Source organism: Ciconia boyciana, chromosome 6 (genome assembly GCF_034638445.1).
Source record: "Ciconia boyciana chromosome 6, ASM3463844v1, whole genome shotgun sequence".
NCBI classification, from domain to species: Eukaryota; Metazoa; Chordata; class Aves; order Ciconiiformes; family Ciconiidae; genus Ciconia; species Ciconia boyciana.
In genome coordinates this window covers 35234656-35262157 of record NC_132939.1, presented here as the reverse complement: position 1 = coordinate 35262157, position 27502 = coordinate 35234656, and the positions used below count along the sequence as shown (strand labels likewise).

Sequence of the window (27502 nt, the reverse complement as noted above, 5' to 3'; positions counted from 1 at the left end):
GTCTGTAGAAAAAAAATTTGAATATTCAAACTTCAGGATCACATTACTGGTGGTGAACAATTCTTTCAATAATTGGGACTATATCACTTTGGCTGATGTGCATGAACACTATTTTGAAGATTTCACCATTTACTTACTTGTACACTGGACAGTATATTGCACACAGCACAAAATTTCAGAAAACATGATGGAGGCATAGATATGTCGCATTGAAAAGCCAGACTCATAGTTAATCTGAAAAGCTGCTTTATGATAGATTTTTCCTCTGGATATTTGGAAAAAGCTGTTGGTCACAAATTACATGTACCCATCTACTGGAAGTACAATGGAGTTTTGTTTTGCACAAGCTCTGGTTGGCAAGGCCCTGAGCAAAAGAGTAGTCAAACACTGAACGTTCTGTATGCATTAAAAAAAAAAAGTGCATCTCTGACACGCACTTCAAATTTCAGGCACTGTTTCATTGTTTGCTTACTACTGTAGACTTCTAAGTTCACAGACTTTTCATGAGACACCTATCCTTTTACGCTTATCATTATAAGTGGTAGCAGTTTTGCTTTTTGTGAGGAAGATCACAAGTTTTACTGGTGAAGGGCAAATGATATGCTGCTCCAGTGGCAACACTGGTGTGCATTACAAATAGTGATACTGCATTTATCAAGACATTAACATTAAAGTAAGAGACGTATCACTTTATCAGGTATACAGTTTGTTTTTGTAGAGCTTACGTATTCTGTGGTGAGACATGATAACAGACTAACAATAATTTTGTCCAACATGTATAAATCCACTGTTTCAGTAATGTAAACTGTATTAAACCAGTACCTACCCTTCCTTAAAAATATCTAACTTACAGTCACTGTCAAGATGATAGAGCTGTGCATTTAGGTGGGATCAGTGACTGCTAATGATAAGCAAAATGAATGGAATCCAAAAACTCAGGCAGTCCAAAGGGCCACTTCTGTTTTAACTGACCTTCTACATACAAAACCTCTCTGAATTAATTCTGGTTGTATTAATAGTTTGGGTTTGTTTAAAACAAATCTATATTTGAAATTTTAAATTGATGGACAATCTACCTCAGGCATTGTTAAATTCTTCCAACAGGCAATGGCTTTCAACTTCCACAGTTAAAAATGTGCACCTTGTCTATAGTCTGACGTTGTCTGGCTTCAAGTTCCATTACTGAACAAAAATCATTAACAAGAAGAAAGAAAGGATAAAAACTTCTCTGAAGATAAATCTATAGACTCAAAGTCCTTTATAAATGTTCAGAGATATCAGAGTAACCTGAAAAACAAAGGTTTTCAATGTTACAAAGATGAGTATGTATCGCAGTACATTCTGGAAAGAAGCTGTACACTGTGAGCAAAGCACTGGAACTAGAGCAGTTCATGTAATGGTGTAAGGCAACACTAAACAGCATTTACAAGACTAATATGAAAGGAAGAAAAGGGTTTCAAAGGGAGAAAGAAGAAAGAAAAATCAAGGATCCTGGCAAATTTTCTCTCTTACCTGTCAAGAGCAATGGCTGGAAAACTAAGGATGGTCACTGAGCAGAAGACTTTGTGCAGAAACTTGGCGATTCTGCAGAAGAGCATCGTATAGATCCACCAGCAGCAGTGTGGACTGGCACTAAGAGCAATGTCAAAAGGCACACAGACTAGGCTGGCACAGATCCCCGAGCAGGCCAAATTCTTAATAAATCGGTTTGTTACAGATTTAAGTACCGATGTTCTGCAAGTTGACCACAGCACCATGATGTTACCTGTGAGTAGAGACAGGAAGGATAAACAAAGAAAAAAAAAACCCAACCAAACAACCACCCCAAAACCCAACAGCAATAATTTTAACAGATTTGAATGTTCCCTAGTACTGCAAATAAAAGTACTTGTTTGGAGTTTGCCACGAGTCACTGATTTGAACCACCATACTGCCCAAACTAAAAAGTCTGAGTAATGGCTAGTGCCTTTATAAATCAGTTGACTGAAAACAATTACTCCCCAGCTATCTCCTCGCAGCATCCAGTAATGAATGAATTAGGGAATCTCAGAGGCAAATACTTAAGCAGGCTATCCAGACCATGTTTTTAGATGTTTATGTTGACCCCTGCATTAAATGAGCCATCTCCTGAGTACTCAAATATAGAAATTTGCTAAAGCCCTCATATTTATTAACTAGTACATAATTGTTTTTTAAAGATAAAAATACACTGTAAGTAAACATAAACATATTGTTTTAATCTGTTTGTGTGTAAGTGGATCACAGCAGCTCGCTCTTCTTTCCACTGGCCACTTCAAGGGCACAGATGGGCCTGTGTGAAGCCACATCCAGAAGATGGGACAGGCAAAAAAAAAAAAAAGATTTGGTGCACATAACTTCACAAAAGTACACACAGAATGCGGCCCACTGTTTTGGATATTCAAGCCCTACACATTTGTTTCAAATACGGCGAATGGATGGCAGTGGAGCAGAAGTACAGAGAGAAACCAGCATTAGCTCAGACACTATTTTTCCCTATCACTGTATCTTACTCTACCCAGATCTCAGAAAGAAATGTCATATCATAGAAACAAAATTTCCATTGCAAATTTCCCTATGAGTCTAAGTCACACAGCAACAGCACAAGAGTAAATGAAGCAATCTGTTCTTACTGCATGGAGCTCTGGACCCCTTCTAATGCATCATAGATGTCAGAAAACTCACTCTCAGAATATAGGATTTGATCTCTCCTTTAAAAACCTGTCTTTAGCAAGATGTTTGCTTTCTTTTTTTTAATTAAAAAACCAGAGTGCTACCAGGAAAAAAATAGGCTTACTAGACCTGTGCAAAAATGAAGATGAATTTAATATTAAAGTCTTATCTTGAATGTCATAAAACACCCACAATCCTCAAAGGTTTGGTCACTTCCAATTAATAAAAGTTAAAGGCAATACTATAGGTAAAGGAAATGCAGACACCCACTACATGACCACAGAAATGCTTATTTGCTCAAAGTGCATTTTAAGCACACAGAAGGACTCCCAAAGACAGGTCAGCCCAGGATGGCTGGCGGTGGAAATCACACATCTGTACTTAACCACTTGCTGCAAACCGCCTGGAGTGCACTCAGCTCCACAGACCCAACATACATGAAACCACACCACACATTGGCTCAGCGATAGCTCTTTCTTGTTCTGCCTTGGTCTGCTCAGAGTGAGAAGTCCCTTTCCCCCCGTGTCTATACAGGCAGAGGGGAGTGATGTTAAGGAGGGAGAGGGCAGTTAGCAGACAGCCCGTTCTTTTGGTTTCTTTGCTCCCCGTCTTCTTGGCTCTGGCTTTACCCTCCCAGGGCAGGTGATACACAAGTGGCAGCAAACTCTTACGCTGATCAGACACTGTGGCAGACACTTTCTGTGGTACCCAAGCAGATGGAGATGTACTAGTGCAGAGCTAAGGAGGCAGGAGGATCTCTGCTAGCACAGCCTAGTGGGGCACACACATTCTACATCATGTAATCTGGTCGCGGCTTTCCACCCATGCCTGTACAGACACCATTTTGGCTCAGGCTCCAGCACCTACCACTTGAAGTTTTTAGTGCCGTCTTCAGACAGAGCATTTGAAGACTCACTGACAACAATAGGAAATAGAAACTTTCAAAGTGTGTTAAAACTGGAAGGCAGCAGATGAATGTGCAAGGTGACGAGAGCAAATTAGAAGGACACGCTTTTAAAGATACGTGCAGATCATATATTTCTAAGCAAGTTGTCCAATTGAAACTGAAAGATGCCTAATGTTTCAGCTAAATGTTTGTCACATAAACATCATAAAAACAGCACAAAAACATGCAAAGTTTTCGCAGGGGTTTCACAAGGTTTTCTGTAAACTTACAAGGCATCAGAGTTATTTTCAGAAAGCATTCACCCTTTTATGAAACGATCCGACAAAGAAATGAAAGCAAACATACTTTATACAACTCCCTCTAGTAATTCTTCACAGTGGTTTTAATGGAGAAAAATCTCTAGTGGAGCACATATCTTTTGATGATACTATCCCCTTGTAGGGGATACTATCCCCTACAATCAATTCTAATGTACTTTATTAGTCTCTTTCCATAAGACACTAAGCAATAGACAGTCATTAAATCATCTTACCAGACGGCAAATCCAAGACAAAAATAAAATGTAATCGTTCAGTGCATGAGACTGATTAAACGATGTTCAAATTTTCATACTGAAGAAATACTGCAATCATTCTTTGTTATCCAGTTCACTGTGCACCACGCAAAAATTGTCCTGAATGACAGGTATTAGTGAATTAGTAAAATTCTCAGCATTGGCCAAATTATGCAGCTGTGCCCAGCACACAGCTCGTGTGTGAGCTAGTTGTTTTGCACTAATAGTAACTACATGGTAAAAGCCAGTATCATCTTAATAAAATGTGGTTCTCCTTTATTTGTCCTGGAGACGTACTGTGCAGTACCACCAGATCAACCAAAGCACAGCTACCAGCATAAAAATACTGCTTGTCAAGACAACTCCATTTACTCTGCTGCAGCTGGGCAGCATGCAGAGTTTAGCTTCCTACCTCCAAGAAAAGTTAAGTTGCTCTTACTGCAGACTATATCAACAACCACATGTTGTTGATCCTATATATTGTTGACATTTACCAGAAGCTCTTTTGAGTTAAAGTGTAATTGATTTATAAGGCAGTCAGATTTTTTAGTGTTTTTGTAGGGTACCTACAAATATACACAATGAGAAAACAGCGTCTTAAGCTGCTGATTGAGATATGAAAAGGCAGCTGCAGTCCACCACACTTCCCTCTGTTGACACTACCATTCTTTGGCTTGATTTTTCCTCTAACCAATAAAAAACCCCCAAGCTTTTATTTGCCGAGCAGAGTTTTCCTACAGTTGCCCACATAAAATGCCAGCAAGATCGTATTCTTGTTCACATGGCCAATGTGTATACTAAGTGGCAAGTACCAAGAAATTCCAGAAAGTCAAGTTTAGCTTCTTGATAAAACACCGTTTCAATAGAAGCATGCAGTATTAACTTTAAAATCTCCCTCACAGACGTACTATTTAAGTCTGCAGCACTTGAATATCATTTGGAATTCAATTTTCTATATATTGTGTCATGTCTTATGCAAATTCCTTTTTGGTAGCTGACAAAATACTGAGTTACGTATTTACTATCTGATGTGTTCTAAAGAATGGAATCATCATCTGGTTTTGGCAGGTGCTTTGGGCTTGACAATATATTCCACAGGCAGCATTCAATCAGTTGTATTTAAAGTTTTCCAAGTTGCTAGGAGATATTCAGTCAGTCAAACCGCTTGCTTTCAAAAATATCTCTAACTCTCCAGTTATTAAAGAAGTACTTATCACATAGTAATAATATATTATTACAATGCCATGGAGTAGGGGAGAAGCTGGGGGGTTGTTTGTTTTTTTTTTAATTTAAATCTTTCATCTAGTTTGAATTGCATTGATTTTATAACCTTACTTCCAAAGCAAGTTTCACCTCCATTAGAATGAATATAAATGAAGAATGGAAAAATAAAAGAAATCAGAGGGTTTTTCATTAATACTTCAGAAGCTGCTACAGAACTCCTGAGATATTCTTCAGGGTCCTACAAAGGAGCTTCATTCAAGACTCCAGATTCTCAACTGTTCAATTACTTCTACAAATTATGTCCTATTGTCATTTACTCATCAGAGAGTCACAAGGAAATGAAATTAGTTCTGGTGCTGACTAATCCTAAATGGAAGTGGAAAGAACAAAGTGTAAAAAAAATATTGGTTCTGTGGTGAGGAAGAACTCTTTAGACAGACAAAATAAAGTCAGAGCCTGAAAGGGGAAAAAAGGATAAAGAGACAGAAGTGTCTACTTGGGACACTGGAAAATTAGAGAGTGAATATCCCTCAGGGAAACATTCTTTTTCCACTTGCAACTATGAGTAACTTGTATATTAATAAGCTGCTCTGACGAACCAGATTAGCTGCAGTATAGACTTGGTAGCTCTTTCTGCTGATGCCTTCAAATCAAGTATTTCCCTTCATGCATCTCAAAGCCACCCACTCAGAGAAAAAATTACACCAGAAACTTTGCACAGCATTAAATATTAAGAAGCTTCAGAACAAAACTGCATTTCCCATTTTACTGCTCCTCACCTTTCCCCAGCAACTCCTTTCCATGGAAGAGGATAACAATGTTCCAGGCAACAAGGTAATACAACAAGGATTATAGCAATTGTGCTCTGAATCTTTTCACAATGTCTAGAGGCACTTTTCTGTTCTGTATGTATTAGTCATTCACTGTTGAACTAGTCTAACACCAGTATTCTCCTTGGCTTACAACTGTACTAGGCTGTTGCACATCCTCACAGTGGGCAAAGCTGTGATTTTCTACTATGGGTTAGTTTCTGAGGTGTTTCTGCTGGATAACTGGTCTAGGGCTACATAACCTTGGATTCAGACTTCATAACGGGATTGTATTGGTTAGCTGGGAGGCATGCAGGGAAAGTTGGAGTGAACAAGCAGCTGGAAAACATAGCATCTTGCTGTTTCCTGTAAGTCAATACTGCCTGGGACATGAGTGTCACTTATAAACAATCACATGTGACAAAGCATATCCCATACTGGTTGTACAGAATTCCACCACTAAAGGAAAAAAATGAAGTGTTTTTCATTTAAAAAGGAAAAGCATATCTTCGGTCTTCTCAGAGAATGAGCTATGTCTACATAAAACCCTTACTACACCTGACATTAGTTGACAACCTTGTCAGTACACAGACTGAATGAGCAGGAGGTAAGTATCCAGCTTGTCTGTGCCTTTGAAAATTTCTCCAAGTAAAAAAGAGGAATAGGAAATATTATAGGTAACCACTGCATGAGAAGCAGCTCTTTTCACGTTAGAAACAAACACATGTATAAAGCCTGCCAAACAAGGTCAAACAGTTCATTTTATCCTCTTATATTATCACAACTATCAACATTCAATAAAATCTCCAGGTACTATATACCAATTCCACAGTATTCAGATTGAAAGGGTGGTTGTTTCCAGTCATCCCCTACATCTGTTTTTAATTGAGAAATATCACAGATAAGCAGCCACACAGCACAGAAGTACACTGAGAAAGTAAATACAACAGTCCAACACAGCATACTGCCCAGACATCTTTCAAGCCTTTATAGTGTTTCAAGTTCACCGCATCTGCAAGCAGTAATGTTCTCTGAGCATGAAATGCTATCAGACTGCATAAGTCTGATTCAAAGCAGCAAAAAATATTTTTGCTCCTCTTCCAAGTTTACCCTCCTCAGATTTCACTGCCAGACACAAAGTGTTGATGCAGGCATCAAGAGCTGAGCCAGTTTTGAAATACTAGCTCTTAGCAATAATTCAAATTATGTGAAAGATTCTTAATAATACCTTTAACAAGCAGAAGCATGATCCCCATGGAAACCAGAGACCGTTACCTAAAACAAATGCATTTGCCATGCAGTCACCCGAAAAAAAAAAGAAGAAACACTGCTCTTTGTCGATTAACCCACAGAACCCAATCCATTAGCTGGGTATGACATTCATCTTACATTTTTGTTAACATTAATCAGCACGTAATTGAATCAAAACAAAGTCCACACTCTAGCAAAATCCCCCTCCTCACAGCTTGCCCTTCTCTGCTTGCTGATTTCCCTCCCATGCAGAGCGGGGTTCTTGGGATCTCAGGATGCCGTCCTTTCCAGCAGAGAGCCTCTGCGTACCCCACCCACGCTCTGCACAGTGTTACAGGGAAGGAGCTGGCAGCCCTCTTTATAAAAAAACAAAGCAGGAAGCAGCAAAAAGGTTAGAAACTGGGCTTTAGCCATTAAAACCTTCCATTAAGAACAATTAACTGAAAAAGTCACAGGTTCTGTCAACATGATGAACAGGAAAAACTTCTCTTGTTGAAACACCAGGATGATGACATTTCCCAACCTTCAAACTCTCTCTTTTTTATTATTTTCTGAGGTTTTATTATTTTCTGAGGTTATTTTGAGGCAGGTGTTTTCCGCGGAACTTATTCTGTTAAAAGACAAACCTCACTCAAAAAGCGGTTCACTGGACACATTTTTAGCAACCCATGATAGCTAGCTATCAAACACCCTTATGTAAATGTATGTTGTTTACTTATTCCTCTCCAGAGGGAACAGGATACATGTTGGCTTACATAGTCTGAAGAAATGCGTAACTTTATCACAGAATCACAGAATGGTTGAGGCTGGAAGGGACCGCTGAAGATCATCTGGATCAAACCCCTGCTCAAGCAGAGCCAAATTCTTGTAATTCTTTATAATTCTTGTATATTTTAGTTTAAAAAAGTATAGTCATCAGACTGACAGAATTGCCTTTATAGATGAAAAAAACCATAAAACAAAACCAAAAAGTAAACTTCCTGAAACCAAATCAAACCTTTTTTTAACATTCTAGGTACCAACTTCAAAATTCAGTGATAAAATAACGATTGCACTCCAGTTAAAAAGAGTGGGCAATAACTTAAGTTGTTGATTTAACTTATTTCTTTCATTTTCAGTGTGTGCACTTGTGCCACAAAATGGTTTATATCCAAGATGAAGTGTCTGCTGGAAGAGAACTACCTTGGAACAAGGTTTGCTGTATACCGAACCTTTTTCTTCCTTCATAAAACAGGTGATCTCCTTAACTTTAAGATAATGTTTCTCACTCCTATTCTCAGAATTCTCATTCACATGTTCCTACTTACATCATAAGTATTGATTTAGAAGTATAATTATGTAAGAGATTTATCAGCTCTGGTCACCAAACCCAGTTCAACTGAACTACATCAAGCACAAATTTGCCCACTACAGAGTAGTTACCTGCAGAGCGTTTCAGCATAGATGTAAATTACATTGAACTCCTTTCATTTAGAGTGTGATGCTTGTGTACATGGTTTCTGTTTCCAAGAAAGTGTATAGTTACAAGGTAGAAAAGATTTCAGGGAAGGAGATAGTTCATAGCAGCTTAGTCTCAGAAAGGGAATATAAGATTTTCTTGCAGGAACAGGTAAGTCACTCACTTTTGTTGCGGTTTTGCCTAGGACTAGTCCAAGACCAACACCTGCCTACACAATCCACTGGCAGCAGCTACTGTGACTTGTTGTGAAGGTGGAGTAAAGTTAGAAAACATATATGAAGAAATTGAAAATTGTTCTTACAGTAAGCATAACTTCTGTGATATGAAGATATTTGTAATGTCAAAATCACTATGGGAAATTATCATTAATGTAATTCCATTTGTGACTTTTTTTACTGTTGTCCTTAGTATGTTATAAATGTATTGTCTGTAGGCAAATTCTAAAGTAACTGCATCATGCTAAAGGTCTTGGATACCTGCTTGTATTTCTTTCAGCTATACCTATCTGAAGGGAGATAAGAAAGTGCTGCACTGATAATTCTCCAATTCTTCATACCCACTGCCACTTTTTCCCACCTCACTTTTTGTACTTACTGTCCCGTTAAATGGATAGAATTTCTGGGCAGGAACAATCATTTTCTCCCTTTCAATAAACTACAGTCCTTCAACAGCTGCCACGATCATTTCAGCCAATCAAGAAAATAACCAAACCCGCTTATTTTGCTGAAGTACACTTGACTTGTCTGAATTCCTTGCCTCTATTTTAAAACCAATGTCCTCAAAGAACCTGAAACTCTTCAAGCTACTTGGAAGGAAAAAAGGTTAAAGAATATTGCATCTGCAACTTCAGGACCTGGGATTGTTCCCATATCAGGAAAATATGACAAATGTATAGCATTACCTTTAAAACCTAACCTAGGAAATTAAAAACCTGAAAAAAGAATGTCCAGATTTACTGCTCTAGCCATAACAGGAATATAAATCTTTTCAAAGTTATTAACTTTTTGAATCACAGTGCCTAAGGGACCAGCTTGTTTTACTTATTTCAAAAATATAACAATTTTTAAACCCAAGGACCTTACATGACCACGATGAGAGCCCCCATGACATGGGGACCAATGCTTTTACCTCTTCTATAGAGGAAGGAAATAGATACAGAAGAGGTAAAAATATTGAATGTCCACATCATCAATGTATACATTAAATCATTAGCAGAAGTACTGGATCTTACATCTCCTTTGCCAACCAAGTATCACATCTAGTGAACCATCTGGCCTTTCTTACACCAGGCTTTGTGCCAGTCACCCTCAGAGAGTAAATCCGATGTTGTTACCGAAACACTACAAGGCCTGGGCAAGTGAAGCTCGTAATTTCTCTGAACAGCCAATCTGTCTGTTCTTCATCATCCTTGGTACAAGAGGAATAGCTTTTGTCCCTTTGTTTTATAAAGAACTCAGAAAAGGGCCATTTTGAACCTGTATGTCATGAAACAACTGAGGGGATGTGATAGTAGCATTTCTTAAGCAAGGTGATGTCAAGCAACACAGCAATTTACTTGAGCTCCCCTGACCGCTGCACTGAATCTAATTGTAAATAGCAGTCTGAACACAGGGAGCAAGTACGTTTAAGACTTGTTTTTAAATAACAGTGCTATCTGCCAGTACCTCTTTGTTTGTAGAGAGCCTGTAGTAGCCACTTCTGTTGGTAGCCTTGCTATGTAAATCCAGACACATCTCTTCAGATGCTCCTTTTTTATCTGACTTCACCCACATGCACCTGCAATTCATAGGCAGGCATGTTGGTGCTGTTAAGGAGATGTGGTCGCTAAGATGTGACTTTTCACATTGCAGATGCGGCTCAACTTTGCTTCATTTACAGGGCCAGCCCCAGTCCCTACTAGGTTCTTCCAGGAGAAACCTGCAAGACCCCTGTCCTCTCTGCATGACATGCCAATATCAGATCCAGGAAGAAACTGATGGCTTTGCGCTTGTGAGGCTTTGGAAAAACTTATGTCTTTCAGAGCAACTCCAGCATTTGGTGTGGGCTGTAAGCTGCTCCAGCATCCACAGCAGACAGGAACAACTTTCCATCTTCCACTCTGGACCTGACAACCTCCTGTGCTGGTCAGAGTCTTACTCCCTCCTGCCTTCACCCTCATATGCATACAAAATGCTACTACATCAGAACACAACGCGGACATGATCCAACAACATTGTACTTATGCAAAATTATTTTTTCTGTATCTGATACTTTTCCAGCTGCCCACTCGACAAAACTTATAAAATAAATTAGTTGCTGTGCCATATTGTAGTATAGTGGATATGTGAGATCTATACTGCCTAATAGTATAGAACCAACTGGACAATCTGACTAAATTACTGGTTAGCTGATTTTCCCTGGCTTATTTATTGAGGAAAAAAGCAGAAATACACACAATTTAAAATGAATGATACTTAACAGAGGAGCACAATTTAAAAAGCCTGTGGTAATTACTACTAGTTGGAAGACAGACTTTATATTTTCCTTGGTAATTGAGGCTATCTTGCACTCTTGATTAAAAAAAAATTCCTACCCATTAGCATCAATTTTCATCCTCCGTTGCAGCTGAAATTACAGAGTTTGTAAGGCACCATAGTAACAGCTATTTCATAGAGCAGAAATTATTTTCTGGCCTACCCCACAGTCTTGTGACTCTTTTTTTGCTTTATACAACTAAGAAAGGTCTGATGTCACTTCTGCATCAGTTTGACTGTGCTTCCCTTTCTCCAAAGTGCCAGGTTATCAGAAACAAAATTTTATTCTTTATATAGTTTTGCCATGCAGCCATTCACCAGGTCACCAGTTGGGCATATTTGCTCTTGTTTCTTTATACACAGATGTCTTCAGACAGAAATTACGTATGCTTAATATGTCCTGCACAGTGGGATTAATTTACGTTATATTTAGAAACAAGCTTTTTTCCCCTCCCTCCACAGCTGACTCTGCAATGAATGGTTCTCTCCGCTCCTCCCAGCCCTGTGAATGGACTCAAACAATACTCGCTAGGAAGAAGAAAGTAGAGCTGAGGACTTTGACACACATGTCTGAAACACCACGAGTCATAAACTGAAAAAATCAGTATGACCCTAAATCAAATACTATCCAAAAAAAAAAAAATCACATGGACAAATATGCTGTCTAGTTACCAGAGTGAGGGATTTCACTGAAGAAATACAAATTTACAGAGCCAAATCAGATTTATTCCAACTTTCCAAAGGGAAGAGATGTGTTCCCATGGGATACTTCAGGGCAGGCGAGGTGCTTCACTGTCAAGATCACAGTGACATTTCTGGCCTGACTGAATGCCAGAGGTGGGGTTTTGGTTTGTTTTTTTTTTCCTTAAAACATACAGAGCTCAGAAGTAAAATTTGAGATTTCGTTGATCAAGCATTTCACTTACAAAAACTATTTTTGATTGACACTCTCCCCAAATTTCCTCTCTCTCATTTTTCTACAGTCCCCCATCTATAACAGAACTCCCTGTAGTGTCCACTCTCCAGTCTGCTTTCTTTTACTCTTTTAATAACTGAGTTCCCTTTTCTTTGCTCAAAATCCTCCCAGCAAGAGTCACTGCTGTTCCCAGGTCTGTTCTCTGCAAGACAGCATTGTTAAACCCAGAATAGCATTGGGCTTAGTGAAATGGGCCACAATCATTCGTCCTTCAAATGCCTTCACAGAAAACACTATGAAAAATTAATATTATTGCTTACCACTTCCCTTTTATTAAAAAAAGCCAGAAATTCAGCTTGATCCACATTTTGTACCTCCTCAGGAAGGCCAATGGGTAGTCTAATGAGGACTGATGACTCAAAATCCAGAGACATATGCAAGTGCCCAGGATTGACTAAAGTAAAGGGAACCCGATTCAGTTACACAAACTGAAGAAATAGTGAATTTTTTCTTGACCTTCGTTAAGAATAAGAAAAGTTTTAAAAATTCTAGGTCTAGACACCCTCTAGCAACAAAATAGTTTTGAGGGTAAAACAAGCTGTAAAACTGTGTAACATTCACCCCAAATACACCCCTGATGTGTGGAAAGAATTTTTAAGTTTTCTTATAACCTTCCAAGAATCCAGATGACTGGCCTACTGGAAAAGGAAAATAACATGGTCATTTTTACTGTGAGTCTCCTTTTCTTCCCTAGTGTTAGAAATACAATTAGCCATCCATATTTGGACTTCATAAGTTGATGGGCACAGCAGAAGATACTCTATGCTGAAACCTGCCATAACACTGCCAAAACTTTGCCATGTTTCCTTGCACTAGTGTGGGCTTATGACCTAGCATGAGCTGATGACACAAACTCCCTCACCAATCATCGATATGCAGTATAAGATTTTAAACTTGGGTTTTGCTGATAGATGCAGCTGAAGAGAATCTTTTGCTGATATATGGAATTTTGACGTCCATTAACGTATTAAAATCAAACTGATTTCAATATGATTTTTCAATATGAAAAGAATTGATACAAAGCCGGAACAACGTAACCTAAAATTAGTTTCTAGTTTTATTTTCTGACACTAAAAAATTATTTCATTGTCTTGCTACATATCTATAACCTGATAAGGTCTACCATGCATTAGCCATATGCATGTAAAAATTAAATGAACCTAAGACACGTTACATACAACTAACCCTATAAAAGACAGCAGCTGCCATAAGAAATGAGAGAAAATAACCATATATGCATATCCTACCTCTTCCACCAAAGAGGACTGCATACAGGCAGTGACTTGTTTGATTGGGGTGAATCAGCAGTGGGTGTATCAAATCACTTACAGCTTGCTGTGTTTTCCTATACACATATACAAATACATGCTCATTAGCAAAGCTTTCCAGCATTTTGCATCTGTTCTCTGCAGTCATCTGTAAAAGCAACATTTCTTGTTGTGACGCAGGCAGTAAATCCACAAATGATGAAGATGTTAGTTGTTGTATCATTGACCTCTGCTTATTAAACATTCAACCCACCTATCCCTACAAACCAAGGCATGTATTATTTATATTTCAGCAGTTGTCTTTTGTATTTCTACATTTCTCACCCACTTCTTCCCTTTTGCTTTCCTACAGAAATTACCGTGTCACAATGGTTGGGAATGCTTGCATGAAACATTTGTGTAATTGCTCCTCTCTTGGACTGAATCATCCACTGTCAGCAGGTTAAAATGTTTCAGATCTCTCTATACCATATGGAAACAAACAAACAGAAAATAAAAACAATCCAGCAATTTCTCTTGGCTTCTGCAGATGAAGTAGCAACAAAAATGTATGCCAAAAATCTATAGCAACTTCAGCTCTTCCATGAAGGAACTAAAAGGTGTCCATTTACTGATGAAACCCCTTCGGCTTTGTAACTCTACTGCCTGGATGCAAAATTTTCAATTTTAAGTAACAGCTATGTAATTAGTCTTGTTACCTTAGAAAGAAACATAGACACATTTTGCACTCTTCAAGGTGAATATGAAAAGCAAGATTAAGTTTGCATATTTTACTAGTCCCTGGAAAATTGCTATTGCAAATCCAAAAGGTCTTCCAAGATAGCAGAGCCAAAGAAAAAGCTCTTGTTAATTTACCTACAGGTGTTCAGCATACTTCAACTAGTGACCTAAATACATGAAAAATGTGTGGATCCTTTTCTGAGGAATTTAGAGATTTGCCCGTAGAGATCTGCAACAGAAATACTAAGATCAGTCTGAATGAAACACGAATGGAAGCGAATGTGTGTGAAAGTATCACAAGAAACAATAAAGCAAGGGTTAAAAGAATGTCATGTATTGATAAAACAAGGACACCACTGACAGCAATAAAACCAGTAAACAGGGAGGAACGTGCTGTTTGCATCAAGACCAGGAGGCCTGTGCTCTGAAATGGCCACAGCAGAGATGACTTGTCAGTGGAGGACTTGTGCTGTAATACAGGAGAATGGCAAGGAGGTTGTAGTACAGCAGTACAGTCACTGCTCTCCTGCCTGTTCAGCAGGAAGACAGACTGCAATTATGATTCCCAAAACGATGGAACAAAGACAAGGTGCAGCAAACTTGCCAAGGAATTACAGAGGGTAATTAAGAATCACAGTAAGCAGGACTCTGAGGCAGAAGATCCTCCTGCAGTAACTGTTGAATCCTAAGAAGTTTAAAAGACCTGTTCAAAAACCATTTCATTGTCATCTTCCCCATTCCACACAAGTAATTCAGACTGTTTAAACACACACATAGGTGCTTGTGAGCATGTGGGAGAGAATAAGGGCTGAAATCAGTGTTGTGTAAGAAATAAAATAATATTTCCCTTTCATAAGGTTTCACATCAATTTTCGTTACACTAAATTATTGTAGAATTTAAGATACCAGTTTAAATTTAGTTTTGCTTTTTTATTTTGTTAAACAGGAACCTCCTTCTAAGTAATACTGGTATTACCCAACACCAATCCCAAAACATGTCAATGCCTTGCAATTTGGACATAATTCCCACTGATGGAGTTTGAATGAAGAAAAAAGGCTTGAATGATATTGAACTTATACTCACAAGGTCTCAGTTGCATAGTCTCAGCAACTGCTCGCAGCTACACGTGCCCAGAGCCCAGCGCAGCTGGCAGGAATTAACCAGGGAGCAGAATCGAGGCTACAATTAAAGCATCCTAAAAGAAAAACTGGTCTTTGCTCCAAGGGCACCACACTATTATGTTACTAGGGCTTTTTAATTTCACAATACCCAATTTTACAGTTCTTTTGTCTGTTTCTCACCTCATGTAGCTGCTCTTTTCCAGCTACACCGCTCAGTAGGATAAAATATATTATTCCTCCTCAGAAACCTTTACCTTGCTTATATCCTTAGACCACAGTAACAATACTGCATCAGATAGAGGCAGTCCAAACCAGTTCTGCATCTTTTCTGGTCTTAGTCAATTTGAGCTGTTGCACATGAAAAACTAAATTGTTCCTTACTGAATTGTTTTTGCTAACTTTCAGAAGAAAACTTTAAGAAGCTATCAGAAGATGTAGCTTTTTTTAATGACACATTATTATTTTTTATATGGACAAAATTTTATTTGCTTCAAAACTTATCTTTTTTATTCATTTGTGAGGAAGATTATTTGAATTTTTAGATAGCTTTTATTTCACTGATTATACTCATTTGTATCAGCAATGACTGCAAAAACAACTTAATAAATACATTCACAAATACAAATGCAAAATCTTTCCACAACTAAAAACCCCACAGTTGCATTGTTTGGATTTGGAACGTATTTGGGTTGTTTTATTAAAATAAGTAACTAGACATAAAACTAGTGTTGGAAACAAGCAAATCTCATCAAAAATATATGATAAATGAACTGCAGAAGGAAAAAAAAACAGGATTGTTTAAAAAAACCCCAAAAAACAGTATTGTACATGGTGCACAATGTCATGTAACAGAAAAACTACTCACAAGTAAGTTACCAAACTGTCATTAAAGTTCCAAAAGCAAACAATCACTGTGGTTACACTAAGAATAAACTATAAAAGAATCTCAAATACAAACTGATGAATATGTATATGAGTTGTTTTTCTTGTGTCAATTCAATCTGGGTAGGTCATTTTATTAAAAAACAAATTACGAGAAAGACGTTACAGAAATTCTCTTTTTCTAAGAGACGTTGTAATAAGCCGTTCAGGTGTTAAAGTGACAATGCAAGCATAAGTAATGCTTAATGAGGAGGCACTCAAATAACAGCACAATCTACTGTCAGAGGTTACCTCAACTCCTGATTTTCCAGTGGGAGGCAACTCATCGACAGTAACCGTTTTAAACAGTTTGCTACCAGATGTGTCCTGGGGAAAACTACATTAGAATCACTCTGTAAGCTTTAAGGACAAGTTCAATGTAAGCAAACACAGGGCTTCACAGTGATGGTCATTTTAGATTGCGTAATTGTAATAACACCTCTTTCCTATTTTGTAAATGGTATAAATACAGCAGGAAAAATAGCCACCTGTGTTCCAAAATGTCTTCATTAAGATGTCTTCATTTTAGCAAACTAGCACATGGACTTCTTTCAGATTCTATCATGGTGATCCCATTTTCTTTTTTTTTTTTTTTTAAAGATAATTATTACTGACAGACTGCAACACTCCAGTGCTCTCCTAGAAAAAGAAAAATACTCAGCACAGGGAGCTATATGACAACCCTCTGCCCTGTCCTGCCAACACACTCCTATGTACGGAGAAACCTGTGGATGCGCCATATCCATGATCCATTTGGATCTTTATGCTAACACTGTTAAGAGTGCCACAGACTATGACGCTGCTTTAAAAGCTTTGATTTATGAGAAGTGTCTTCAGAAGAAGACTCTTTTCAAAAGCACAGTAGAAGAAGACTTCATCAGTAAAGTAACAAACTTGAAATTAAAACAGTAGATGTTCTAGATTGAAAGTAAAGAAAGAAAAAACAAAAAGCACACGGCATTTTACTGAGAGTCTACAATTGCCTCTGGAGCCTACTCAATAAAAATTTAACTTCAAAAATTAGCACTATAATGATGCAAAAAAAACCCCATTACCTAGAACTCAAAGACACATTGTTAAACCCTGACTCATTCTACCATTGCTTGTGTGAGTAGCTCAACAGACCACAGCAGAACCTGCACACTGAGGAGAGCAAGGGTGTCTCACCTGTATCCTAAAGCAGAATTTACATGACATAGTACTTCCCTGATTCCCATACCATTATTTTTAGTGGAGAATATTCATTTTTTGTTCATGTCTCAGTGTTCCAACAGCAAATAAATCAAAAACTTCTGGTATTTCAAGGATGGAAAAGTTAATTTACCATTTCAAGCTTGATTGGTAAAATATGCTAATAGAGAGATGTAAGTGACAACTATGACAGTTAGATAAATTTTTCATAAAGCATCTAGTGTATACATAAATGCAAAAAACATTAATGCAATATTAATGTTTGGGTTGTATATACATTAATAATTACTGATATTGAATTGCTATTTAATAACCTACTTACAAGTCTTAATCTGGCAGTACAGAGCAGCAAATATTGCCAGTACGTCAATAGCCTTTTCTGAGTTTAAATGGTTAAACTAAACAATGCATCAATTATTTTGTATCTGATTTGCAATATGTCTGGGTTTGTTTTTTTTAAAAAAGAAAAGCAACTCTCTTCCAGGCCAAATACTTGGCCAGTGATTTCTGCCACATGGCTCATTACAGTATTAATGGCAGTCATGTAGCTTTATCTTCTGTAATGTTTTGAAACCACATACCACAGATGTGCCTGCTAGCGTACAGAGAACTCCCTTACAAACGTCAGTGGAAGGCACTACTCTCTCAAGGCTATACGTTTTTAATGTGACCTGATATAATAATGATACTCTGCAAAGAAAATGGAAACTAAAAATAAATTTTATAATGCCATACAGTAAGAGAATTGAGGAATGACCCAAAGGACTACTTCCATTCCTTGGAAATGAGCAGACTTAATTGGGAAGTATTTTTGTATATCCTTCTTTTTGTCATTCCACTGATCCCAGGCTGCATGATTTATGAATTAGTTGTAAAATATTTCGTAACTAGCTTTCCTTTGCTGAGATGATGGAATCTCTGTAGGACATGCAAGGAGACTTACATTATAAATAAACCTACTTAGAAAAGCTAAAACCAAAACAAAATGCAAAACTGAGACCTGAAGCCACTTTTCATCCTTCAAGCAGGCCACTATCAATGAATTTGGCTGTCCCAATACTTATTTAGATGAACATGATCATAAAGCTACCTTACTGCCTTCTCAACCCTGCTAAGATTGTGACACAAGCAGTCATGGGAAAGCAGGACTTGCAGGTCATCTCTAATTCTCCCTGCTACGGACAACTGAACAGAAGAAGATGGAAAGTTTTTCCTCTATTCTTTCAACCTTTTCATCAGGTTAATGAGTAATGGCGCCCATAAAAGAGGGAGGCAGGTTTTTTTCTCTGAAATACAAAGGGGGAAAAAAAGGAAGAGAGGAAGAGACTACCCCCTGTATGCATATTGCACATGCCAAGTTCAAATTCTACTTGGAGTATAGAAGTATAGCTTTAGGCTCCCAGAGGCACAAACTCAGAGACTGATCTGTATTGATCTGATCACCATTTTTAATTCTCCCTGCAACAAAGGACCTAGCCCAAGCTGCCAGCAGACCCTTCTTGTGTTGACAGTTCATTCCTCGCATCACCTAACATCACCTCAGTGTGATCAGTGGTAACATACCCCAGTGTTCCTCTCCGCAGCCTACCAGAGGAACCAGAAGGCATTATCTGGTTAAATTCCTATTTCCTTCAAACATCACATTTAGATGAACACTGATAATACAATTACCGGATTCACACTGCTCTGAAAATACATAAAAACTGTAATTCAATGCAACTGGCACTAAAATTATTCCCTTTCCTCTATTCTAACTTTTGTTTTGTTAACTTATTATTTTACCAATTTCATGTTGCTGGGAAACAGAACAAATGTTGAAGAAGAAATGTGTGCCTCCTACTCTTTGTCCACATACATACTTTTAGGGTAATTTTTTGTTTCTAAGAATTCTTTATCACATTTAAAAACACGAAGATTTACAAAGACTGTTTTCATGCTGTGTTTGTTGTCTACAATACATATTAGTGGCTAATTTTTTTTCTCCAAATGTATCCTCTTTCTGCCAAGTGTTATGTGTGTGAACATTATTAATTCAATTTACTTACTAGTTTTCCATTTTTACCCTATTTGAATAGTTCATGGTTTTGTTTTGGTTTGGTTTTTCAAATACATTTTCAGTACCTATTACTAAAGCTATATTGGAGTAGTCACGTACATTTCATGGACTTGCTCTACAGGTGAGGTCTTTGCGTCTTTTCAGAGGATGAAGCAGAAAAAAATCTCAAGTTACCATTTCAGTACAACAAACACCCACAAGAACCACAGCTTTGCAAAGTAATGAGAGGCAAAGATGGTACGGAAGACAATATATTTTATTAAACCAACTGCAAAAGTTGCGGGGGGGAGAAAGAGAAGCTTTCAGGCTAAAGACAAACCTCTCGTGGACATGAGAGTTGTTCAGTACTCTTTGATGTGTATTATTATTTACAAGAGCTCTTTTTTATCTGCTTTAGCACAACCCTGGGAGGATATTTCTTATATTTACTGAAATGCAAGTAAACAAAATGAAAAATAAAGCAGAGTTTATGACAAATGTGAATACTAAGTAATCTTCAAAGCTAACTTTTGTGACTCTAATGATGCTGTCATTGAGACAAATACTGCGTCAACACTGTAGTGTGTACACAGTTCATCTGGATGGAATAATAGTACTTAGCTATTTTCATAGGCACTTTCCAGCATATTTACCTAAAAACCTTTACTCATGTGCTTTTAAACTTAATTTTATCTATTTGGATTATCATTGCACTTGCTCCACACAATATCACACAGCCTGCAATCAGAGCAAGTGGAGGTAAAATTCCAGTGTAATTGCTTTTTTTTTTTTGTTTGGTACCAGTGTCAGGATCATCTGGAGTCCTCTATTTTGCTTTTTGTGGACAAAACTGATTTACACTTTTCTGATCTTGAGCAAAAAATACATTTTAAAAAAACAGGGGAACATGTAACAATCAAATATATTAGGGAAATCTCTCATATTCTTCACTCTGCACCTTTCAAAATAAAATCTTGCCATATTTACTGGGCCAAGAGAGGCTTAGTTCTAATCATGTTAACTCAACTGAACTAAGGATAAGACACTGAAAATAAACTAACTTGATTAAAGACAACCTCTTTTTTACCCTGGAGAAGTTGAAAATTTACAAATTTACAGCTTTAACAATGTTTTCTACAGAACAAAATTGCCTTTATCATGAAAAAACCTGCATATAAATGCAGAAAAATGTTTTAACGCCACTAGAAAGGCAGGCCAACGTTTCTTTTCTTAGAAGCTTTAGGCCACCCCAAACTTCATTAATCTGCTGGAACAAAAGAACCTTACAAAATGAGCCCTCTCAGTACTGTAACATGCCACAAAGACTTTGTTTAGCAAGAAACAGCCATGAGGGGTCTGAATGCTTGTTTCCTAAGCACAAATCACATCTGTGACTTCATACCTTTGGATGCAAAGGATGATAAACACTTCAGCATACTTCCACTCTACCTTGAGTCCACACAGATGGGACACAGCAGTCCCATTGCTCCAGGCATGACACTGAGTTTCCTGATACCTACTCATTTGTGCAAGGAAAACCAAAGCAAACTCCCATACTTTGTTTGTTACAGTTCTGAGGTCCAAGTTGGACCCATAAAGGAAAACTCAGATCTGTCAACAGTTCCTGAACTCAGATGTTACAACAAATATAGGCTGCTGTCCTTGTTAGTGGCAGTAAACAAATCAAAGGGCAGCCAGTTATAAAGTCACATTTGTAACTTTTGAGCACCTTTTCTATTTTGAAAACATTTTGCTTTGGTGACTGACTTCCCTGTCAATCTTCCTATGAAAATCTTCATGAAAAGTAACCAAGGCCTTTAGCATAAATTAGATCAACATATGCAAGAGCATATGATCTGGTATAACATCCCACAAAATAGGGAGGCCAGCAGCTTTATTTATCTAAGACAGTGATTCACGGTAATAGCTGATAGTAAATCAGCAAAATGCTTCTTTTCCAGACAGAACAAAATACAGGAATCTCCCTCTTTCCTGCTGAAACATCACCAATACATTGGGGCTCTAAGTAACAACCCCATCCACTTTTCTCCTACACATACTTCTATGCAGAAGGAGCCTCTTCCACTCCAACACCCTTTCTCTCTGCACCTCACTATAATACTACTCTTTCTGTGTCACTTGTTACCCGGTGTAAGACTTTGATTCTTAGGTAACAGAGCACAGAAATCTCTCTCAGCCCTCACCGTGACAAATAGTGAGAAAGCAAGCCAGATCGCAGGTGCTGGTTTCCTCACCCATGCACAGGGGATTCAGCACCCACATCACCTCTCCAGCCGTGCCAGCCCTGGGGTCGGCAGTGCAGCTTGTGCTAACAGCCACACACCGAGATTTCAGTTGCTTTCTCTTACCAGTTACCAGAGGGTGTAAGATGCTGCAGAGAGCAGAGTATACTTTTTTCCTGTACTGGGCCTGAGTGACCAAAGCAGGGAGAGGGAAGCATATTACAAATCTGGTTGCACTGTCTGATGGGTTTTCAGGAAGCTACCGCACCTATTACTTTTCTTAGCTTTTTAAGTGGGGATGTAGATTGGGCAAGATTGGGCAAGAAAGGCAGAAAGCAGGCCATCCTCTATCTCTCAGAAAGGTGTTCAGACAAGCACTAACCACTGCCACTAACACTCAAAGTAGGGTTACAGACATACCTTCACACAGACATAATGTCATGTATTAACATTAATCTTGCACACGTGCTTTTTACAATTATGTGCAAAAGCAAATTTCACACGGGGTGACTATGAGGGCCTTAGGGGCCCTGACCCACCTCAGCTGGGACCCCCAGCCCTTGCCCATGGCTCCAGCATCTGGATTCAAGCTCTGAGCTGGGCACACAGTCCTGGCATCAGCTACGCCACAGGTGTGCCTGCCTCTTGTCTCTTGCCCTGTCTCTTGGGTGGATCTCAGACCTATGTCACTTTATTTTCCAGTTAAAGAGACTGAACATTGTGTGCTGCCACCTTCCTCCTCCTTAAGAGAGAGAACATTAAAAAGATGGCAAGTATCTCACACAGGATCTACTCTTAACCTGCACATAGCTTCTTTTTTTACTTTGACCAGAGAAGCTCCCTCTCTATTCCAGCTGGAGTAGCTATCTCTATGTCTGGTTTCCTAACATTAAAGAAAGTTAAATACAACAAATCAAAAGCTCTCATTTATACTTAAGATCAAACCAAGGTTCCCCACTGCTTCACTGAAATATATGGCACTTTCTAGCATGTGTTTCTTGCGTAAGTATTGCTGCAGTACAGGTCTATAATTTAATACTCCCTGCTGACTACTAACACACTACTAGTACCTGTGACTGCTATTACATGCTGCTGTTGCAGTAGTTACCATGCCAAAAAGACAATTCTCAAAAAAAAAATCTCTGATTGCACTCAGGAGGTTTAGCAACAAAACAGAGTCAAAAGGTTACAGGAAAAAGGAGATGTGAGGAAACTCTTCAGTCTGACTGCTGTCTTCTCCATAGACCAAAGTAATTTTCTGTAACTCACCTCCATATCTACAGTCAGATTTCAGTCTTTATTCCAGTTCTTTACAGGCTTGCAACTGTCAGAGTTAAAAAAGCACAGAATTACTTTCCTTATTGCATGCTCCTGTGATGGTCTCAGTTTATAATCAATCTTTCGGGAACCCCTGAGCAGCAGCAAATTGTTCAAAAGACTCCCCAAGTCATGACAGAATTATTCCACACAGTGGTAGTATCCGATTAATCGGAATAACTGAAAGCACTCAACAGCCAGCAGGGATTTTCTAATTAAGATTCTTCCAATGTAGTGAACCATTTTGCAAATCAAAATTTATTTTAAAAATAACTTAGCTGAAGCAAAATAGAAGTGAGGGGGGTTTTGTGTGTGGTTTGGTTTTTTTTAATCTAAAGTATATGAAAATTTGATTTCTAGAGCTTCCAAAGGTACAACCTGGCCACTAGAATGATAGATGAGAAATAGGAGTATTGAGATAAGATCACAGGGTTCCCTAAGTAGCCACATTACCTTTGGAAGTCACTTATGGCCCAATTTTGCAAGAGCAGATAATGATTCTACTGGATGACTCCCTAAGCCTGATATTCAGTAGATGGTGAACATCCATCTGTACGGCTTCTCAGGACAGACAGCCAGAACTCACTCATAATTTCTGACAATTTCAGCTGTTTGGACATATATGCACATCACAACCATTGCTCCTTCTGCTATTACCTTCACATACTCTAGCTTCTTTTACTCTAGCTCCTTTGCTCTTTGGACTTCAGAAATCTAAATAATAAGCTCTTCAGACAACTTCAGGCAAAATGAAGAGTGATTTATACAGACATGTTCAAGGCTTCCAAATGCTGGGGAATCACAATTCCAAATATTGATCCATAATGCACAATACAAGCTTATCTCGAGTTTAATACTTAACTAAAATTATTAAGCCAAGGAAGAAGAACAGTAAATTAGTTCAAGGCATAGCTAACAAAACCACTCTATAAATTATAAGCATTATAGACATGAAGTAAATTGTTATGGCAAAAAGCAAAGTTACATAATCTTGACTAGTCTGAGCCTGGCCACTGGCTAGAATGAGAGACCAGAAATACATTCAGAAACTGTGCTGTCTGAGCACTTCCCATTCATTGCCCAAAGGATGTTGACACTGGCTTAAATGCCCAAAAATTTATTCATGGGGTCCATAGCTGATGGCATACATGGACTTCAAAGTTAATTTAGAGATTAAGAAAACATAGGAGAGAAAGTGCGAGAGAAGAGAAATAGGAAAAACTCTGCCCCATGGTGACAGGGAGGGGAAGCAATGGGGTCTCAAGACAAATGTCCTCCCCTTGGTGTCCTTGCCAGTGCAGCAGGTGGTGATGGTGAAGATGATGAGGCTGATGATAACTTTCACTATGCTTTTCCCTAGCAAGAACAGTACTTTTCAGCAGGACCCACTCCAATGCCCCGTTTCCCACACACACTTATGACACTCAGCACTGCCTGGAGCACACCTCAAAAGGTGTAAGAGCTGCACATCATTCATTGCTAAGCTTTGTGTACATATATGATTGGGAGATGCTCATCAGATATTTAAACAGCTATTACCTGCTTCGATATTCACCAAGTCTTTTTCTTCCCCCAGTGTTAAACTGAAGGCTACAAAACAAGAGGTTGGAGAAGGCGGGGGAAAGAAGAGGAGATTTTTTCCATTGGTGGCAATCACTTGTGTGTGTGACATTAAAGATGTTAAACAAGTTTAATTATAAAAGTATCAAAGCTCAAGAGAAATGATTGTGCTATCAGATTAAACTAAGTGGTTAAAGCACCTGTCACTTAATAAGGCCGGGCACCAAAAAACCTCAGCACACTATGCCAATATGCTTGTCCCCAGGGTGTGGTAGCTCCATTCAAGTGTCACCTCAGCACAGGATGGCTGATAGTCCAGTACCAGGTGCAAAAGGCCACTTGAACATTAATTTCATTTTAATCTGAACAGAAGTGCTGATACTGAATAAGAGTGATCATTTAAAGCAGGTTTATGCAAACGAATGCAAGTTTGTATGTAAACACGGCTTACAAATGATAACGTATAAATTAGCTAGTGTATTGCCTGAATAAGAAGAGACACCAGATAAAAGCTTTGCTCTTAGATATGAGAGATAATGTATTAGGTAAGTAATCTCACCTATTACTTAGCAAAGCAAAAATGTGTACAAAGATGGATACTGTTTGGTTTTTTTTAAACAGGAAGGCTGGCCTGTTGGGATAATTTGCTATCTCTCCCAGAAAACCCATCTTTAAAAGATGGCTAGATAAACAGATTTCATTTGTTGCACAGCAAAAGCAGGTTCTTCTTTAGCGTGCTTGGGTAAGTCAGTGGTAAAGCCAAACACATCAAGTCCATGTCTAAAATAAAACAAAGATATTTGAGAAATGCTATTCCTTAAAAGCAAACAAATAAACAAAAATTACTTTATTTAAAGAGCTGCTGCTACTGTATATTGATCATGCTATACTTTATGCAAGCAACTGAGAATATATGGAAATGCAATAGCATTTTTGCCACCTGAGGCTCCAACACAGACTGCATAGAGCCATTCACTTGCAGTATGATGTGTGTAGAATCAGTTCCTGTTCAAGCTATTCTTATTGCTTGGGTTTACAAGTTCCTTCTACCCTGCAGCAACATAAGACAGCCATCACAGCCCAAGTTGCCACACCAGTCTCAGAGATAATCTACTTTTGCACTAAAGCTGGATATACAGCACAGAAAGCCTATAGAGTCAGTTTTCAACAATTTAAAAAAGGAGCAGTCTCATTCTTCCATACCAGTATTATCGGATAGATATGACCATACCATATGTGACGATGGCCTTGACCAAAGACTGAAGCAGACTCAAGGCCTGCCTGTCTCCCAGTCCACAGGGAAGCCCTGCAGACAGCCTGCAAGCAGCCTAACTCACCCTAATTCACCTAGGGACAGACCTGAACCAGGTCTCCCTCCACCCCTCCAAACAAAAATCAAAGAAGTTCTCTTTCAGATATCAGATTCTCAGGACTGTGAAGTTACCTGCTCTCTGAAAATAGTAGAATGTATGGACAGAGACTGTTAACACTTCATCAGTGATGCTCAGATACATGTAATTGTAACATTGTTAACAGACTACTATGCAAATAGCTACCATCTTTGTTAGCTCTCTAAATGATCTTAAATGAAGAAAAGACCACTTACTGGCAGCGTATATAGATGCCAGAGGCTCTAGGGCTCTATTTGCCCTTCCTAGACATTTCCACATATAATTTGTTTTAGACCCTATCACATAGAAATGTCTTTGACCATGTAACCTGCGTTTTCGGTCACAAAGCAATCACCTCTGACCATTGGATTAGCCCCAGCAAATATAAGGTATTCTGAGACAGCTACATATTTGGATCTGTCCACATTATGCTCTAAGAAATCACTGGAGAAACAGAATCCAAAGAGTAGTTCAGTATTTTTCAGCTCCTTTGGAACCTGAAGTGCAATTTTACTTTCTTAAATGCTTAAAATAATCAAAATAAGTCTCCAAAGGCTGGTACCACATCATGCAGTATCAGCCTTTGCCAGCTGCATGGGTGTTTTAGTATCTCCTTTAACCAGATTCTTTTCTTCTGCCTGCTGTGTTTTAAAAACTGAATAAAACAAAAGGATGTCTTTGCTGTCCTATTACAGAGGCTTGTTACAATCAGAAAATTTTTAGTGTGGTGGCAATTTATTTCTTTTTTCAAATCAAATTGCAGACATAGAATACTGAACTTAGCCAAATCTAGCATCAACACTAGAGAACTGTACTGGATGAAAATAAGGATAATAGATAAAAATTTTTATAAGTGAAGTAAAAGAACATTCTGTAATACACTATCGAGTTCTGCAGCTTTTTCTGTGAGTATTATAGTAATTCTGCTGACCTGTACATGATGTTCCTTGCAATGTTCCCTTTTTCAATTAATGCATCAATGTTTGAGTGAAGCAGGCAAAATAAGAACTGTATCTTTTAAAACATGCTCCAAAAAAAAAGGACATGTTAAAGAGTGGTATATGTGGCAACATCCCACTACAATTTCCTGATGATTAGTAGCCATATACACAGTGTTACTGTACACATGTGTAGTTTCCCAGACTTAACCTACACAAGATGGAGACACGATGTATCTGCAAAAAACAGATGGATGCTACATCCAGCCATCACAGGGTATTTGTGCACCCTAAACAAAATATGATGAATGCTTCTCTCTCTGTGGTGGGAGTACATGTAGCAAACAAAGGCCAGTCAAACAGGGCAGGTGTCAGAGCTGTTTTGCCCAGGAAAGACAGGAACAGTGGGAAGG

General features: G+C 38.4%; 1 protein-coding gene across 7 annotated transcripts in view; it reads right to left on the bottom strand.

The window, feature by feature from the left end:
- Positions 1-27502, bottom strand: part of GPR176 (G protein-coupled receptor 176) — a 47978-nt gene that overhangs the window by 3212 nt on the left and 17264 nt on the right. For all 7 annotated transcript variants that reach the window (XM_072865673.1, XM_072865667.1, XM_072865666.1 and 4 more), the window contains one exon: positions 1513-1765. In XM_072865673.1, the coding sequence (XP_072721774.1) occupies positions 1513-1757 (245 nt within the window). In that variant the 5' untranslated portion in view covers positions 1758-1765. The remainder of the gene's footprint in view (positions 1-1512; positions 1766-27502) is intronic.